Consider the following 19,630-nt stretch of genomic DNA (forward strand, 5'->3'; position numbering starts at 1 on the left):
CTGTCCACGATGGCTCCAAGATCTTTCTCCTGATTAGTTGTAGCTAAATTAGCCCCCATCATATTGTAGGTGTAGTTGGGGTTATTTTTTCCAATGTACATTACTTTACATTTATCCACATTAAATTTCATTTGCCATTTTGTTGCCCAATCACTTAGTTTTCTGAGATCTTTTTGAAGTTCTTCACAATCTGCTTTCGTCTTAACTATCTTGAGCAGTTTAGTATCATCTGCCACCTCACTGTTTAATCCTTTCTCCCAATCATTTATGAATAAGTTGAATAGGATCGGTCCTACGACTGATCCTTGGGGAATACCACTGGTTACCCCTCTCCATTCTGAAAATTTACCATTTATTCCTACCCTTTGTTCCCTGTATTTTAACCAGTTGTCAATCCATGAAAGGATCTTCCCTCTTATCCCATGACAACTTAATTTATGTAAGAGCCTTTGGTGAGGCTTTCTGGAAATCTAAGTACACTATGTCCACTGCATCCCCCTTGTGCACGTGTTTGTTGACCCCCTCAAAGAACTCTAATAGATTAGTAAGACACGATCTCCCTTTACAGAAACCATGTTGACTTTTGCGCAACAATTTTTGTTTTTCTATGTGTCTGACAATTTTATTCTTTACTGTTGTTTTCAGCTAATTTGCCCGGTACTGACGTTAGACTTACCGGTCTATAATTCCAGGATCACCTCTAGAGCCCTTCTTAAATATTGGCATTACATTAACTATCTTCCAGTCATTGGGTACAGTAAAGGATTTAAAGGACAGGTTACAAATCGTAGTTAATAGTTCTGCAATTTCACATTTGAGTTCTTTCAGAACTCTTGGGTGAATGCCACCTGGTCCCGGTGACTTGTTACTGTTAAGTTTCTCAATTAATTCCAAAACCTTCTCTAGCGACACTTCAATCTGTGACAGTTCCTCAGATTTGTCACCTACAAAAGACGGCTCAGGTTTAGGAATCTCCCTAACATCTTCAGCCGTGAAGACTGAAGCAAAGAATTCATTTAGTTTCTCCGCAATGACTTTATCATCTTTAAGTGCTCTTTTTGTATCTCGTTCGTCCAGGGGCCCCACTGGTTGTTTAGCAGGCTTCCTGCTTCTGATGTACTTAAAAAACATTTTGTTATTACCTTTTGAGTTTTTGGCTAGCTGTTCTTCAAACTCCTTTTTGGCTTTTCTTATTACATTTTTACATTTAATTTGGCAGTGTTTATGCTCCTTTCTATTTACCTCACTAGGATGTGACTTCCACTTTTTAAAAGATGCCTTTTTATCTCTCACTGCTTCTTTTACATGGTTGTTAAGCCACGGTGGCTCTTTTTTAGTTCTTTTACTGTGTTTTTTAATTTGGGGTATACATTTAAGTTGAGCCTCTGTTATGGTGTCTTTGAAAAGTGTCCATGCAGCTTGCAGGGATTTCACTCTAGTCACTGTACCTTTTTAATTTCTGTTTAACTAACCTCCTCATTTTTGCATAGTTCCCCTTTCTGAAATTAAATGCCACAGTGTTGGGCTGTTGAGGTGTTCTTCCCACTACAGGAATGTTAAATGTTATTATATTATGGTCACTATTTCCAAGCGGTCCTGTTATAGTTTCTTCTTGGACCAGATCCTGCGCTGCACTCAGGACTAGATCAAGAATTGCCTCTTCCCTTGTGGGTTCCTGTACCAGCTGCTCCAAGAAGCAGTCATTTAAAGTATCGAGAAATTTTGTCTCTGCATTTCATCCTGAGGTGAAATGTACCCAGTCAGTATGGGGATAATTGAAATCTCCCACTATTATTGAGTTTTTTATTTTGATAGCCTCTCTAATCTCCCTTAGCATTTCATCGTCACTATCACTGTCCTGATCAGGTGGTCGATAACAGATCCCTACTGTTATATTCTTATTAGAGCATGGAATTACTATCCATAGAGATTCTATGGAACATGTGGATTCATTAAAGATTTTTTATTTCATTTGATCCTACATTTTCTTTCACATATCGTGCCACTCCCCCCCCCCCACCTGACCTGTTCTGTCCTTCCGATATATCTCTTTCACTTGTTTTTCTTTCTCTTCCTGCTCTCATCCTTTCCCCCCAACCCCACCCCCACCCACTTCCCCATTGTCTCGTAATATCTTACCTCTTCAAAGCATTGTACTGGCCAAATGCTAGCTCAGGGGTGCCTAGGGTGACCAGATGTCCTAATTTTATGGGGACAGTCCCCATATTTGGTGCTTTGTCTTATATAGGTGCCTATTACCCCCCACCCCTGTCCCGATTTTTCACATTTGCTGTCTGGAGGCCCAACATATGGCTTGCGGGTTGTACACGGCCCATCAGTGAATTTCATAAGGCCCACGGCCTGCTTCAACACACTATACTAATGGCTGATTCATTATCATTTTGTTGTCATGTGTCTCTCGCTTTGAGACAAACTTCAGCAAACTGGTTTCTGAGAAACAACCTCAGACTTTTAACTCAGAAAATAAACTCTTTATTTGTGATTAGGGAGAAGGTTATGTGTGTGTTCCTGTTTTTCCCCCCGTGTTCTTTAATTCTGATACACGTTTTATGCACTGATTTCTTTGTTTTTAAATAAACAATACTATACATAGAAACAACCTTTCTAAATACATACGAAACAAGAAGAAAAGGAGTACTTGTGGCACCTTAGAGACTAACCAATTTATTTGAGCATAAGCTTTCGTGAGCTACAGCTCACTTCACGAAAGCTTATGCTCAAATAAATTGGTTAGTCTCTAAGGTGCCACAAATACTCCTTTTCTTTTTGCGAATACAGACTAACACGGCTGTTACTCTGATACAAAACAAGCTGAACTTAAAATATAAATCAATACAGGGTGACTTTAAATCTTATTTAAAAATGTAGAATCTGTTTAGCCCACACAAGGGTGTGCTTAGGTTTCTGAGGCCCTCCTGTGTAATAACGTTGTGCACCTTTGTACTAGCTAATTTTATCTCTGCAATCGCTCTCTCTCACCTTAACAAAGCTCTTTGATTTCTTCCCCTCTTCTTTTTTTTCTTTGCTCTTCCCCACCCAAAACATTCACAACTCCCATGAAAGAGAATTGGTCAAGCAGCAGTAGGAATTGTCTTTTGTTACAGGATAACAGACATCATTTACTGATTGCACCCCTGATTCCTGTAACTCCTTAATTTGAGCTTCCATCTACTGTAGTAAAATGTGTCTAACAGGGCCAAAAAAACAGAGAAGCATTCTCCTTCCTGATTTCATATTTTTAAAATAATGGACAAACCCCAATTCTGAGCAGTACACCCTTTCTGGGTTTTGTTCTTGTTTTACTGGCTTATGACCAAAGACAAATAGACCAGTCTTTCTAGTCAGGCCTTGAATAAAAAGGGTAGAACTTTAGGCCTCCTCTAAGGCTGTTGCTGTTGCCACTCTGTGCATCAGCCAATAAGTTACTGTCTCCTGTGTGGCCGATCTTCTCCCTAAGGACGAGTGTGTCATCTTGGCGATGTGCCCAGGCCCAGCCACCATCAGCACCATTGCTTTCACAGAGCCACGTCTTGCTTAGCAGAGAGCATTGACAAATACTATGGTCAGTTTTATTCGTTCACTGCACTTCATAGGGAGTTAAGTTTTTTGTTTGTAATGTGAATGATATCAGAGCCACACAGTTTGTTGTCTGTCTAATGAGAATACATTTTAGTAGTTGATAATTCCCTTTCTCTTATAGCTACTGCATGGAAAAAACCAACACCTGCATATTTATGCATCAGAGGAAATAATCCTTTGCTGCACAGTGTTTTAGGCACACAGTGAGAAAGAAACCTGCTTTGAAGGGCTTGAGCTATTAATAGAATACTGCTGCAAATGCTCACTTGAATGTCATGCATTTCCAATGTTTTGTTGCTGCTGTAGTGGGCTGTACGTTTCCCTTAATAGAGGCATTCTGTTTCTGCTACATTCCTAAAACAGAACTAAACTGCCCATGTAATCCGTGAGCCTTCCTGATCTCTGCCCTGAAAAATATTGCCAGGGTTAAAAGGGAAAACGCTTCCAGCAGAGACTCCATAATTGGTTAGGAAATAAGTGAGCATTGCACTTGGGGCTTTCAGTCTGCTGGTACAGCCTAAAATGCAAGTGCACTGAAAAATATACGCTGTTTTGTGACATGGTGGGTTGGGATTTCCTCTTAAAAGGTGCTTGTTGTCTCAGAAACTACTTTAATTCAGCATGCAACACTACAGCCTAGGATTATTTTTTGTTTTGAATTGCACATTTGTGAGTCAGCAGATTCACAATGGAAAAGCATTTATACTCGTGTGGTAAACTGATTCTGTCCTTTCAGGTGGTGTGGTGGGGTTTATTAGCTTTATTTGTAGAGGTTGTTTTAGGAATCAATAACTCTTAAGGGCAAAGTAGGAAGTCTTGTGCGGGCTTCACTGGCAACTAGACTTCCTCCTGATTTCAGGGAGAGGCTTTTTACTGCCTGCTTTTGTACAATCCTGTGTTCTGCATCAAATCCCAATTCAGTATTGTAAGAATGTTTAGCTTTGCTTTGGTTATTTTAGTTCATTTTCTATTTAATGTTTAAATCTTAAATCTGTCCCGTCCCTTCCCTCCTCCCTCTTTGTTTATGCAAAAAAAGTTTGTTTAATAAAAGGTCACATTTTCATAATCAGTCTCTTTTTGTCTATAACGTCCATGAGCACTGTAATTTGCAGGTGCCTATAGAATTTTTTTGCTTCCCAGTTTTTCAGGTGCAATATTTTGAGTACAAATGTAAAGACTAGGCCGAGGCCTTTGTGAAAGTTTGGCCCTTAACATCTCCATCTGATTGTGCCTTTCCCTCTTTTGGCATAGTGAGAAATCTGCTACTCTTCTACATTCTGCAGTAAGAAAGAGAATTGAATCACAGGATATTTGGAAGAGGATGAACGCTCATTTTATTTTAGTAAAGTGATTGAGAAATGGCTCTAAATCAAACTGATTGTTTAAATGGATTGCATTTTAACTCAAATCATATTCTATTTTTTTCAAATTCCTTCATTCTGCAAAGTCTTAATCTAGGGTAGAAACCGAAGTAAAAAGCTGTAAAATCTAGAGAGCTGTGCTGATGTTCATGCTTCCATCTGAAAGCAGACTGGTATTTTTCCACATGCTGAAACCCATATCTTCTTCAGACCTACATCTTAAAAAGTACTGAATCTGACAGGGTTAATAGACAGGAAGCGGCAGCTGCAGCCGACTAATACGGAAGTCAGATTTTTGTTTAACTGACAGATTTGGAAGGCCTGAGGGGTGGGGGAGGGGGAATTGGAGAACATAGTATCTGGTGTGATATTGACAATTTGTATTATTTTCTGCAGCATTTTGTTTTTAAATTAGGAGAAAGGTAGATGTGTGTGTAATGAGCTCCCTACTCTATAATCTGAAATACATTATACAATAATTTTTGTAGAAATCAAACATTAACTATACTGTTTACACTAAGTATCTAATGGAATTGTGCTCTGTGTATCTGACTAGTGGGTGCGGGTTTGGGTTTTTAAAATGTAATAAATGATTCCTCCTGATCCTTCAGTATTTGTTTAATTTTGTTCCCTCTCATGCATGTTCTGTTTCTAGATGCGCTCCTCCCTTTTCTAATCATGGCTTTCACTAGGTGGGCAACACTTCAGAATGGCAGCAAAGTGAATTTAGCTTTTCTCTTAGAAAGAATAGCTTTTGTGACCTGGATGAACCTTCCCTTCTGCAGGTTTAAAATATCTGAGTGCAGTCAGCATTGCTAGTTTGAGGCACACTGCTTTATTTGAGCAAGCAGTTAGTGATCACTTTCCTCTGTTTGAAAATCTGACTGTTTTGTACCAAGGTTCATGTATAGGACCTCTTTTTAAGTTTCTTTGCTGAAATAGGCCTAGCTTAGCCTGTCTTCTCTATGCACAGGATGGCTCCTGCTTGCCAGAGCTGCACAAAGATAATCGCTCAGGAAGTGTTTCAGCCAATCCCCTGAAGCTTTACATTCAGATTTACCAAAGTAGCCAATCCAGGATTAGCTTTTATTAGGAAGACAGATCATCAAGCTGAAGTGCCAAGCCCTTTCTGTCTGAATACTGAGAGCCTGTCCTCCATGTTTTATAAGTATTGACATAACACTGTGTTAACAATGCATCCACAGAGGTAAGCTTTACTTTTTACATTTTTTTTTCTCTAAGACCTATGAGTTGTGGGTTAACAGTGTGATTCTCTGTGATTTGTTGCGCAAAACAGACACCACTGCACTTTATTAAGTTGAAACTGTTTAAATTTGCTTTCTTGGGTCACATGGTTAGTAGCCATTAGCCATAGCTTTATTTTGCAGACTGGCAAAACCTTGGCATACCTACTTCTTCACAGGAGGATGGTGTTTTTAGACTTTATCAAGATCCTGGTATTCCAAAGAAGCTTTCTGTCTCTGAGCAGTTTGCCAGCACTATTGTCTGTTGTGTCACATGCCTGCTGAAGAGAAAATGGAAGCTAGGGAGCAGATGCATTTAACTGCCCTACAGGGAGTCAAGCAGGGATAATGGCAGACAGCAGAACAGGCAAGTTTACCTTTCTAAACAGTGAATGGAATAGCGAAGCTAAGTTATCTCTGAGAAAATATGGGATTTTAAAAAACCTGGACATCAGCAAAAAGTGCTAATGGCAGATTGTAGATATTGGGCCTAGGTGGTATTGTGCTGTTGCATCATGTTTTTTATGCAGCTTATCTTTACTTGAAATGGATATTGAACTTTTTTCTTACAGGAGTAGTTAATACAATGTGTTTCTCTTTCTGAAGGACAATGTATGGTTAACATTTTGTTCCTTTAAAAGAAGTTTCTCAAACTGCAGGTTTTAGATTTAGTTTTTTGGTCAATAAAATGCAGCAGTACATCTGTTTAAATTCCTAATTCTTCAAAGAAAAAATATTTTTCGACTCTTAGCTTCCTTCTCTTGCATAGTTAAAATAAATTTATGTACCTTTTATCTGTGCCTTTTTGTTTTACTCTGTAGCAGCCTCAGTTCTGTGTTGTGGAGTCCAGGAGATATAAAATCATGTCTGGTTCTTAACAGTATTACATGTTGTTCATTTTTGGTTATAGTCTTTTTTGGGGGGGAGGGGGTCTTTATTTTGATTTTGGTTTATTGCTACGTAATTGTTTCAAAAATTTCCCTTTTGATCAATTCCCAAATCTGCCAGCCTGTTGTATCTTCTTAACTGTGGAAAAATGAGATGGTTGCTTGAACAGTTGGTAAGTAAGCAGTGTGCTGCTCTCTGAACATTTTTAATAGTTTAACAATTTTTGGTTTTAACAGGGGGCCACTAGTCCAGCAGATGAAGTACTGTCAGTGGCTAGTCATGTAAAAAAATTGGAGCTTTGATCAGTATCTATTTTAAATGACTTGTTCAAGTAAGCTGTGTTCCCTTTTGAATGTACTGTTTTTCTGATAATATGCTGCTAAACTTGAAGCTTAAGCTTCCTGTTTACCTGTGGCCAGTGAAAATTTTTTTACTTACGCTTTGTTCCTAGATCCTTAATTAACATGTTTGGAGGCTAGAGCTCCGTTTGGTTGTTCCTCAGGCTTTTGAAGTGTAATGAAAGTGCTAGTACTCAGCAGTACTTTACTGAGTACTTTACACAGTTAAAGGGATATTTCTTCTTAAGTCTGTGTTTTTGAGATTACATGAAATATCACCTAAAATCAGATTTTGTTTGATTTATTACAAATTTTGAACACCTCGTGCCTTTGTTTCATAGTTGAGATGTAACACTTGTATGTATATCTTAAGTTGCTTTTCACTGCACATTTTCTCATAGCAATGTAATTATCAGAAACATCTTATTTGGTGCTTTTGATCTAATTTTTGCAGTTTTATAGTAGTCCAGACCATACAGTGTTAAGAATGGACACAAATCTAATGTGGATCTAGAAATGATTATACCTAGTCATTGTAACTTTTATAGAAGGGTCCCATAGATTGATAACATACTGTAACGTAGCCATTTAACTCTGGTTACTTCTTTGCCTTTTCTTGAAAATGGAAAAACCCATAAGATTATTATATGGTAAAAAATGCTTAATGCAGATCACAATCTAAACCATTGCTGAAGTGTACTGTTGCTTCATGTTTTTATAGTACTTACATATGACAATATATTTTTCAGCATACGCAAAGGTGATAATGCACCTAAGAAATAATGAGTTTATGCTGTTTTTATTCTGTGATTGCTAAAACGAGAAATTGCATTTGGGCATAGTTTTCCTAATAACAGTATATACACATTAGCAATTTGGTTTGGAGTCTTAAACATTGCATAATATTATATTTAATATGAGGAAGCAGGAATAAGTGAGCTGCAATCAAAAAGCTTGCATTAAAATGGCTCCCACAGGTTTTGTTAAACAAGGATCTGTTTCAAATCTGCACCTCCTGACACATTGTTGACAGTGAAGTATATTTGTATAAGCTGCCCTTGTGCATGTAATGAAACATAGCATTGTGAATCTAAGTTCGCTATTTTTAATCACTCAAATATAATTCTTTTATAGTTCACAAAAAATAAATGTCTGCATTGCAGCAAGATGTCTGAGGCAAGGTAGAGACAGCAGTGTTGTTTTACAGATCAGCCCAATCACGCTGCTCCATGGAGTCCTTGAGCCAATAGAAACAGAGTGTAGGTTAAAGATTGACAATTGCAGTGGCAAGACTGAGAAAGGCCTTCTGGAAATTTCTACCATCTTTGTTCCATCTAAGTAGAGCAAATTCAGCTAAGCTGAAGAATTTCATGTATTTTTGGTGCTTTGTCAAGGTATGATGCGATCACTCACTGTTATAGACTGCATAATAGGAAACACTGTGTGCTGTTTTTCTAATGTTCAGGCCAGATGGGGTGTGGGGTTTTGTTTAAGTGACGGAGACAGGGAAAAAAGCATGTATTCCTTGTAGCCAAAGATTTTACAGGGCTGATTCTTGTTCATTTCACAATTACACTGAACGTGCATGAAGCAATGTAGTTGAGGTATATACCATTTGTAGAAGGTGGCCATTGTTCTGGTGTAACTAGGATTTAATCGTATAATTGCTCTTTAAATTTTTTAGCAACTAAAGAGTTATTTTACTTGTCCAGGGTGAATATGATTAGCCATTATTATTTAGTGGCAACATCCAGTTACTTTTGTAATTAGCTATACAAAGAATGTAATGGGGAGAAACAGAAGAGTGATCTGGATTATAAATAAGGATGAAAACAATAGCTTTTTAAAAGCCACATGTCCCTTTCATACTTCGTAGGCAAACTATTTTAGCTGGGAGTTAAGTAGTGCTAGGGAAAAATTAGTGACTTTTTGAAACCGGTGACAATATGTAGTATACCCATAAGGAAATGATGCAAAGTACAAATAACTTCAAATCTGATTTCTTTTCCTCTCTCCTTCAGGCGTCTGAGTAAAAATAGGCTTCCCCCTCACTTCATTGACCTTGGAAGAAGCATATGCTAAAGGGACTTTCACCTTCACAGTACAAAAATTAGTATGTAAAATTAGCTCCTCCATGTTAGTGTCCACTGGCTTCATTTACCTTTTCTCTCTGGGCTGCTTGCCAGTGAATAATCCCACTTCTTTCTTGCTTTCTTTCATTTTTCTTAAACCTTGGACCATGTTTACACTACAAAATTATGTCGGCATACAGCCGCCACATTTATTAAATTGCTTGTATGCGTACACACTTGACTCCTTGTGTCAGCGATGTGCATCCTCACCAGAAGCGCTTGTATCAATTGTATTGTCAGTTGAGGCAATACAACTGGGTGGCTCCTGAAAGCCAGTAATAGTTGATATAAGCAACGCAGTCTCTACACTGACACTGCTCAACCTAATTACATCGAGCATGACTGTACACGGCTCAGGGAGGTGGTGTTATTAAATGGGGGTAGAGAGACACTTACATCAGCAGGAGCCAAATGTAAGTGAAGACACTTCCACAGTTAGGTCGACACATGGCAGCTTACATTGATCTAACCCTGTAGTTTAGATCAGGCTTTAGTAGCCATGTTCGTCCAACAGGTGGGACGTGATAGAGCAAGGCACCTTAAGACTGGTGCCATCCAGAATCATCAACAAGGGGGTGATAAGTCTCAGTAAAGACTGCATCCTGTTTCTTTTTCCACATGGAACGCTTTGTATCACTTTGGAGCCCCAGATGGCACCTTGAGGTTTCTGAAGTTGCACCCAAACATGGGCACTCATGTAGCAGTGCATAGTATTATCCATTAGGCCAGTGATCCCCAAACAGTGATCTCCAGTGATCCATTAGGCATGCCCCCCAGGGGGATGTGAAGGAATGTTTTATGGGGGGCGTGGGGCCTTGGCCAGTCCCCTGCAGAGGGCAGGGAGGGAGCGCCACCCAGCCCTGCTCTGCCCCCAGACCAGCTCCGGCCCTAACTGGAACTCCACTCTTCCCCCAGATCTGCCCTGATTCCCTCAACCCCAAGGCCAGCTCCGCCTCTAGCCCCAATTCCACCCTTATCCCCAGTTCTGCCCCCCGCTCCTCCTTCAGCCCAAGCTTCTTTGCCAAGGACACCTTGGCTGTGCAGTAATGGAGGTGGGATGCAGACAGAGTCAATTACTGGTAAGGGGGCTGTGATAAGAAAAGTTTGTGCACCACTGCACGAAGCCATTAGCCTGACCTCTCAAACTGGATTTAGAAAATATTTCTATTGTTAATAGAAATCATGTGTCCACTTTCATATCCAATTTGGAAGTGTAGTGCATAGAGCTGAGTTTCATATACTTTGCCACAGACTGAAGTTGTCAGTCTTATAACTATTGCCAATTATCATAGTATCTGTGTGTCTCACAGTGAGATTAAAAGTGTGTGATAAGCATTATACTAGCAGCATTAATATAGATAGCACTGATCTTTATTTACAAACATTACCAAACTGTGCCTGTATGTTTTGGAGGTCTAAGCCTATAAATATCCTATTTATATTGATTGGGCCTCAGCTGTTTATCTCCCATTTTGAGAGAGATTTGAATGATACCACATCTTTTTTACTTGTTTTTTTTCTCCTTTGTGCTAAGCTATTTTAAATGCATATTGTATAGGACAGATTTTTTTAGAATATCCTAAATGTGTGAAATAAAATAAAAATCGGGTATTGCATTTTGGCATAGGTACCTAGCCTAATTGTTGCCCTATCTATACAGTTGAACAAGCACTATTTACATTATTTCAATTACTTAATACAAGGTGGGCATTTTGCAGGGGACTCAGCATAATAAAAAATCAAATCTGTGAGATTCACACTGAAGACTGAATCTGAAATTGAACAATTTCCTTAGTAACCTGTGACTTCACAAAACTCCCAATCTTGTGCATTGCTAGTTAAACATTTGGATGTCAGGTGTCCCTTTGTCATCCTTTACCATTTCTGATATTTAGATGATTGCTTCGAAAATAGCACTTCTGTTTAAACAAGAGATATAGTTATTGAATAAACTGCTACCATTTTAGCTACAGTACAGGAATGAGGCAGTGCAGTGCTGCCAGACGCCATTTTAAGAATCCTGCATAAATAGCATAGCTACCGATGAGTAAGAGACTGTTATAGGTGAGTGCTTATACAAAGCTGCTATTTATTCAGCAATGGCATGCTAATATTTTTTTCCAATTTTTATTGAATGCAGTTTTTTTGAAATCATGATTTATATTTGCTACAAACAAGTGTGATCTAGAGGAAACAGGAATTATCTTTAGGATAAAATTTAATTTTAGTCCTTCTGGTCTTAAAGCAGTATTTGTTTTAATTAAAGGGGAAAAAAGACTTCCATAAATGTATGGTTCTTGGGCTTAAAATAATTCCCATACGTATACTGAGAATATTGTGCATGTTGGCATGGGCTGTTCTAGGTGGTTTTCCATATCCATCAGATTTTCTTGGTTAAATGTCAAGGTGCAGTAGTTCATCTGCAACTTTTTAATTATTCTCTGTAGTTACCATAGGTTAAGCCCAGATGTAGATATTTTTACATATGTACATTTTGAGATAAATATTACTAATAAAAGGAAGATCTTCCTTTGTAGAACAGTTTTTTTAATTGTATGAAATTAACAATTTAAATTGCATAAGTGAATAACTCTTTTATATTAATAAAGGAAAGCATTATTCAGTTAACTTAATAATGCATTTTTCTGTTAGGTAGAAATAAGTTGTATTTGTAACCTTCCCTTTTTTCCTCCTCTCCTCCAGCTTCTCCCCAAGAAAGAGAACCTGAGCCCCAAACCCCCCCGTAATCACGTTTAAAAATAGTTTGTGTGAAATGAGTTTGGTTTTCTTTTAACATTTTTGGTGACTGAATTTCATTTTTATAGCAACCCTGTCAATACAGGTATGGCAGGTCTTAAATGAGTAATACATGTTTTTGCCAATTTTATTGTTAATTGACTAAGCGTATATTTCAGTTACTAGTTTTTTATAATATGTTCTGTTTGTTTTGTCAAGGAAATAAGAGTTAGTTGCAGAATGACTAAGATAAATATTGTACTCAGCTATCTACTTAATGGAGTATATGCCACTATCATTTCTGATACGTAACCCCAAACTATCATATTCTTAGTTATACATAATAGTAATGCATCTGATTGGAACAAAAATGAAATAACAAAAGCAATCAGTACTGTAGAAATGAGGTCTTTTCAAAATGTGATGTGTCTATATGATGGTCTAGTCTCATCTCCTAGTTACTGTGTGTTCCTACAGAACTTGCTCTTTGTTTGCATTTATACTGATGCAAAGATTTTTCTTTTCCTCCCTTTTTTGCTATGGGAAACAGTAGGATACTTGTCACTAGGAGCTTGCAGTCATTGAATTATTGCACTTGAAATCCTTTTCTGAGGAAAAGCTGATGGTGAGATTACTGAGATTGGAAGGTTATGATGCTTAAAGCACGTTCAGAATATTGCTTGTTGCAGTGGAAGAGAGAAAGCTTAAAAGATGCATAAATTCTGGGAAAAGTTACCCTAAACTAGCTGTAAATATTCACATACACCCCAGCCAGCAGAGTGATTGTCTATGTGAGCTGTAATGTCCTGCAACAAGCCAAATAATGCAAGACATCTCTGAAGTAATTTCATTATTGTGAATCTTTAAATGTCTTTCATAGTTATATTAATACATTTATATTTCGTTTCTGTTTTCCTCATACTTTGAATTTTGTTCAGCAGCAAGTCAGTGTTTTCTTCATTGCTCAGGATCTTGTGAGTTTTTATTTAAATTTTAGTATTTTGGGTGCTTCTTATTGAGAGGGATGAATTGTTAGTGTACATTGTGGGGAAAAAAATACATTCTATTCTCTAGGGCTCGACCATACATAATTTCATTTCTGCCACCAGTCCATGTATGATGCAGCAGGTATCTGTTAAAGTTTGTTTTCAGTTAGAGTAAAATAGAAGTATAAATATATCTAACAAAAATGCAAAACGATTCTATCAAGTAGTGAATTCATTTCAGCATTCAGAATGTTCTATTGATCTTCAGATCTTAAGAGAGAAACTGTCATCAGACATCACCTTTATAGTACACAAAAGAGACATGTCAAGTCAAGATATTTTGTTCTACTTGGAAACATTTAGGAAGAATATTTTTCTTGGTTTTATTGATGCATGAAAACTTTCAGGCTGTGTCTACACTGGAGAGCTTACAGTGGCACAGCTATACCAATGCATCTGCGCCACTGTAAGATCTCTCGTGTAGCCACTCTATGCCGACAGGAGAGAGCTCTCCCGTCGACATAATTAATCCACCCCCAACAAGCAGCAGTAGCTATGTTGGCAGGAGAAGCACTGTGCACAGTACCACTTATGCCAGCGTAAATTATGTTGCTCAGGAGGATGGTTTTTTCACACCCCTGAGCGACAGCATTTTGTAGGCAAAACTTGTAGCGTAGACATGGCCTTTCACCTTTTTAAAAGGGTACAAAGAGCTTATGTGAAGTTAGTGACCTTTCAGTTTTCATGAATGTAAAAAACTTGATAGCATTAGCTAGAGACAGCCATGTTTAGATGAGAGCTGAGCAGATCTCACCTATTGGAACTTTTATACATGCCAGTACTGACCAACAGTACCCTTGCTGTTGCAGTCGTTGGTCCACATATGCCAATACATCTCAATTCTGACAGGGACAGTCAGGGACATATATAATAAGCCTTTGCTCGTATATCTTTATATTGACTTCCAACATCTGTTTTTCTAGTTGACTCATACACAGTTCCTCTATATTCTTTATTATTATTTATATTATCATGGCACTTAGGATCCCTAGTCTTGGACAAGAACACTATTGTGCTAAGGGTTGTACAAACAAAACAAAAAGCCAGTCCCTGCCCCAAGCCACTTACAGTCTAAGACAATAGATGGTTGCGGACGGACTGATGGGAGAGTACAATGAAACAAAGAGACCGTACTTGTCACCATGGTAGGCAGTGACTTCAGTGCAACTGTTGTCTAACCATTGTCAAGGTTTTTTTGTAGGCATCGTGTAAAAAGATGGTTTTAAGGAAGGATTTGAAGAAGGATAATGAGGTAGCTTTGCAGATGTTTATGGGAAGCTCCTCCCAGTCCTGAGGAGCAGCGTGGGAGAAAGCATGAAGGTGCATGTTTGAACATTTAACATGTGGGTAATGGAAGCTACTATTATGGGCCAATCAGAGGAGACAGCTGACATTTCAGTATTGAAAGAGATGATGATAGGTAGGGTAGGGTAGGGTGTGAGTGATGGGCCTTGAAAGTGAAGACGAATAACTTCTGTTTGATGTGGTAGAGAAGTAGGGGCAGGTGAAATGATGCAAAGAGAGGAGTGATGCAGTCAAAGTGATGGGCTAGGAAAATGATCTTCGCAACAACATTTTGAGGATATGAATGGGCAAGATTGCACTTGGCAAGGCCCGAGAAAAGGATATTTAAGTAATTTAGATGCAATATGATGAGAGCCTGGATGAGAGGTTTTCGCTGTGTGGATGGACTTGAAAGGCCTTTTCTTAGAGACATTAGGCAGAAAGAATTGTCAAGATTGAGACATAGCCTGGATATGATGACCTAGAGAGAGGTCTGAGTTTAATAAGATGTGCAGATTACAGGCCTGAGTGACATACAAGATGGTGGTGGTGTCTACAGTGATGGAGAAAGAAGGTAGTAGAGTGGGTTGGTAGTGCGGGGTGAGAATTAAGTGCTCTGTTTAAGCCACGTTAAGCTTGAGCTGATGTCTAGATAGCTACTAATCAGAGAGACAAGCTGAGATTTTAGTGTGGACAGAAAGAGACAGGTCTGACCTACAGGGCCCCCACTGCCTTTCTTTTTTCCTGTTTCACCAAATTGTATGTAGTTTTGTGATCTGGACAAATGCCCATTGGAAATTTGACTGAGACTATTAAAGATTCCCATGGCCCAATCCAAATGTGAACCTGGATCTACCTTTTTGAAAGCACAGATCACCACCGTATTTCCATACTGGCAAACCACCACTAAATTGGACTAAGAAGCATATTGTATATAATAATGTGAAGTGCTATTTCTGTCACTATTATCTTTACATTATTATGTACTATATACTCTTTATTCCAGTTTGGTGGGGGCACTTTAAAAGATTAACCTTATTACAAAGAGAGAGAGAAAAAAACAAATATAGCATTTCCTACAGAAAAGCAAAGCAAAGCACATGTACCACCCATGATGGTAGTAGTATACAGCATTGTTGTCAGTGCTAGATGGATTTAAATGAGCACAGTTTTCAAAATCTTGGATGATGTGTTAGTCTGCTGACTTCTAGCTGCACAACAATATCTTGAAAATGTATTTATTAGGATTTTTCCTTAGTTTGTCTGTACACAACAGCCAAATCTCAAAACCTTTGTGCAGCTGGACGGTCTTATTAATTACATTCCTTCTACCTCCCTTCCACAGCTTCATCTAAACCGGTAAAATTTAGATCCATATTTCTTCATTTAGTGATACCAACGTGGAAGTTATAATGCAGGCAGGTCAGAGGTGTTTGTACTACCTTGTCATCTAATCTTACTCTGAATACTGTAGAAGTGCCTGGGTAGGGATGAATGACATGGTGGTAAAAACACCTGTGTTCAGTCTACACTATATCTCCTGCCATTGCTATTATTGGTGGAGTTGCATGGAGGTGAATTACACAATTGATTTTTTTCAGATTGTAGAGCCTAATTTTAAAATCCTAAATTTTAACCCTTGTCTGTAAAATTACATGTTAGGCCCTAATCCTGCAAGCTGTTCTGCAGAGAAAGATCTCTTCACTCTGAAGTTAGTAAGGTGCTAACATATGCAGGAGTCTGTCCATACAGTTTGTAGGATTTGGACCGTAGATTATAAACTCTTTGGGACGGGAACCCTGTCACCTACTTGTCTATCAAGTATCATGCATATTTATGGTTCTATATAAATAATCTCCCATAGATGTTGGAAGACTAACTCACATTAAAATTAATGAGTGAAATTTGGGTAAATACCCTGTGTATCAAAGGCAAGATAAATTCCCTCTCTGTTCAGATAGCATATAGTCCACTTGAGAATGGACCTTTAAAGTTATATTAGATTTCTGGCCGTAAGTATTTGACAGTGTCACTTCAAGCTTTTGTGAATGAACCTAAATATGAAAATAATATATTCTAAATTTCTTTCTAACTCCTGTAGCTTGGCTGAAGAGGAAATAAAAGCAGAGCAGGAGGTGGTGGAGGGGATGGATATCTCCACTCGATCCAAAGGTGAGTGAGGAAAAGTGTACTTTATCTGTATTCCAGAGCACAGGAGGAAATTGGAATTCTTTGTTTAAAATCAGCAGTGCAATGGTGATCTGTAATGCAACTAACTAGACTGAAAACATGAATTCTTAAATGCATATTGGCTTAATTAATGGAAAAATCTCCTTTCTCTAATTCTTTGGGTTTTTTTAATCTTGTATTTGAATTAGGCTATGGATTATCCCTTGGTTTTATCAGGTATAATACTCTGAATACATTGTATCTGAGACCATCAATTTCTTTTTGACGTATAATCTTCCAGTAGTCAAAATTTGATCCATACTCTCAAGATGTGTCAGCTTCTTGTGGTCTTCCCTTCTCACCATGCCTGGTTTTCCTTGGAAGTCATCTTAAATTTGGAATGGCAAAAAGGGATTAAAAAAGAAAAGATGTCACCATGTCCCAAAAATGCTTAATCATAACTTCACTAAAAATAACAGGGAACATGAAATTTTCCCTGTCCACAAAAATTGGTCTCATGAGCACGAATAATTTCAAGAACCCCTGCAGTATGCATTGATTATCCTGACAGGAAGCCAGGGCAGGCTGCAGAATTCTAGAGAACTGAAAATCTCCATCCCTGTAGTGTCTGACTGTCCTATGGATTTTGAACTGGATTTTGAAACCCTGGCTCAGGCCATCCATATTCTTTATATATATATATAATTGGGAGTTTGGATGAGCCAACGTGATTCTACAGCTGAGATAGCTGTAGTGTTAGGCCCTGTCTGCACTAGTGAACTTTCCTAATTTTTGTTTCTTTTCATTGCTGCTAACAGTTCAGCTTTTGGAGAGCAGTAGGGTCAGGATTTTTAAGGAGTTCAGGACCTAAATAGTGTACTTTTAAAAAAAAAAAATTTGGATTTGGTGTATATGGGGTGTGCCCACATTTTAAACACTGTCATCTAACTGCTGCTCAAATCAGGTCTGCAGTACTTAAAACAGTGGCCACAGTCAATGACCTGTCTCCACTAGGGTTCCCAATGTTGTTAACACCAGTGGGGCTGCACTGAACAGGCCTTTGTGTACAGTTATCACGTGTAGGGAAAGATAAGCCTGGTGCAAGACAAACTGTTAGGAGTGTCCACAGAGAGATTTACATCTGCTTAACTAAGGTAGTTTATGAACCAGTTGAAGTTAAACTGTACCTTCTGTGTGTAGTCAAGCCCTTTGTGGCTGTGTCTTCTGGTGTGGTTTTTTTACAATGAGAGGACTAATATGCATTATTTATCTTGCTGTAAAAACACACCTTTTTGCCAGTGAAGACATAGCCTGTGAAGAAACCATGAGACTGTTTGTAAGTTAACCTTTTGCATTCCATGATTTTTTAATGATTTAACTGCAGAAATTTAATGTTGAATTAGCCTTGTCTTGCTGCGTTTAAAAAAACAAACAAATTAAAAACAAAGAAAAAGAAAAATAGCCAGCAGAAATATCCGCTGCTTAATAATATTGACATTTAAATTCTTTGTCCCTGATGGTCACACCTCATTAAGATGAGTGGGGTAAGAGTATGGCAAGTTCCCACTTTCCAGGCTGCTATTATTTGGTTGAAGATTGTTTCTTTGTCATTTCACGTGACAGCTGTATTTTCACAATAGAAAAGATGACTAAATTAATAAAACCCTTAGCATTTGAGAAAGCAGCAAAAATTGTGACGAGATTCTAGAACTGCTGGGTGGTCTTGTTTGTTTTTAGCTTGTTTTCTCTACTTATTATTTTCTACTGTTCTGATGTTAATCTTACAGAGAATTTGGCTTTATGTTTTAGTGCCTGTCTAATTTGGGAGATTGACCAGCTGTTATTCCATTATAGCTATGCCGGTCAATTTCCCTTGGTGTCACAGTTAGGCCATGACAACCCTAGTACTTTTGTGGGTATAACTTACTTTGCTTAGGTGTGTGAAAAAAAACAACCCTCTGAGCGGCATAAGTTACACCCACAGAAGCACCAGTGTGAACAGTGCTATGTTGGCAGGAGACACTCTCCGTACGACATAGCTACCACCATTCTTTGGAGGTAGGTTAATTATGTTGATGGTAGAGCTCTCTCCTATCGGCATGGAGCGTCTGCATGAGCAATCTTACAGCCAGCTGCATCAGTACAGTGGTTTAATTACAGCGGTGGCTGTAGGTTAGTGTAACTTGCATTGACAAAACTCTGTAGTGTAGACAGGATCTACTCTATGAACAGTTTTTCTGGTATAAGGTGCATCCATACTAGGAGAGGTTTGCTGGTATAGTATACAGGTATACTTGTATTTGAAACAGGGATGTGTGCAAGTGGGGGCAGTCGTTGGGGGCACAGAACTTCTCTGGCCCTAGGGTCGTGGAGGAAGGGAAGATAGAGCGACGAGCTCCTGCCGGGGCTGGGGCTGGGTGGAGGGAGGGAAGATCAAGCTCCTGCCGGGGCCCAGTGGAGAGAGGGGCAGGGAACTTCTGTGCCCCCACCAAAAGGTGTCCAATTTAAATTCCTGCACATGCCCCTGATTGGCAAGGCACTGGTAGTTTAGACCTGCCTAAGAATGGTTTATTTTGATTTAGCATAATCTAAGGCCTTGTCTAAACTGCCACTTTATAGCACTGCAACTTTCTCGCTCATGGGTGTGAAAAAACACCCCTTTGGGTGCTGCAAGTTTCAGCGCTGTAAAGTGGCAATGTAGACAGTGCGCCAGCCTGGGAGTGGGTGGGTTTTTTACAGCACTGGGAGAGCTCTCTTCCAGCACTGGTGCTGTGACTACACAGCCACGTTAAAGCGCTGCTGCGGCAGGTAGTGAAGACACACCCTAAATCA

The 19,630-nt window shown here is 38.7% G+C and overlaps 1 protein-coding gene across 7 annotated transcripts in view; it reads left to right on the top strand.

Annotated features, from left to right (window-relative positions):
- ZMYND8 (zinc finger MYND-type containing 8) overlaps positions 1-19,630 on the top strand; it is a 124,714-nt gene that overhangs the window by 20,214 nt on the left and 84,870 nt on the right. For 3 of the 7 annotated variants that reach the window (XM_048819511.2, XM_048819509.2, XM_048819510.2), the window contains one exon: positions 16,731-16,801. In XM_048819511.2, the coding sequence (XP_048675468.1) occupies positions 16,731-16,801 (71 nt within the window). Of the gene's footprint in view, positions 1-6,062; positions 6,169-6,349; positions 6,573-7,128; positions 7,266-11,540; positions 11,628-16,730; positions 16,802-19,630 lie in introns of those variants that run through there. The other 4 variants (XM_048819515.2, XM_048819512.2, XM_048819517.2 and 1 more) reach the window with 4 other exon arrangements.

The sequence above is a fragment of the Caretta caretta genome, chromosome 13 (genome assembly GCF_965140235.1).
Source record: "Caretta caretta isolate rCarCar2 chromosome 13, rCarCar1.hap1, whole genome shotgun sequence".
NCBI classification, from domain to species: Eukaryota; Metazoa; Chordata; order Testudines; family Cheloniidae; genus Caretta; species Caretta caretta.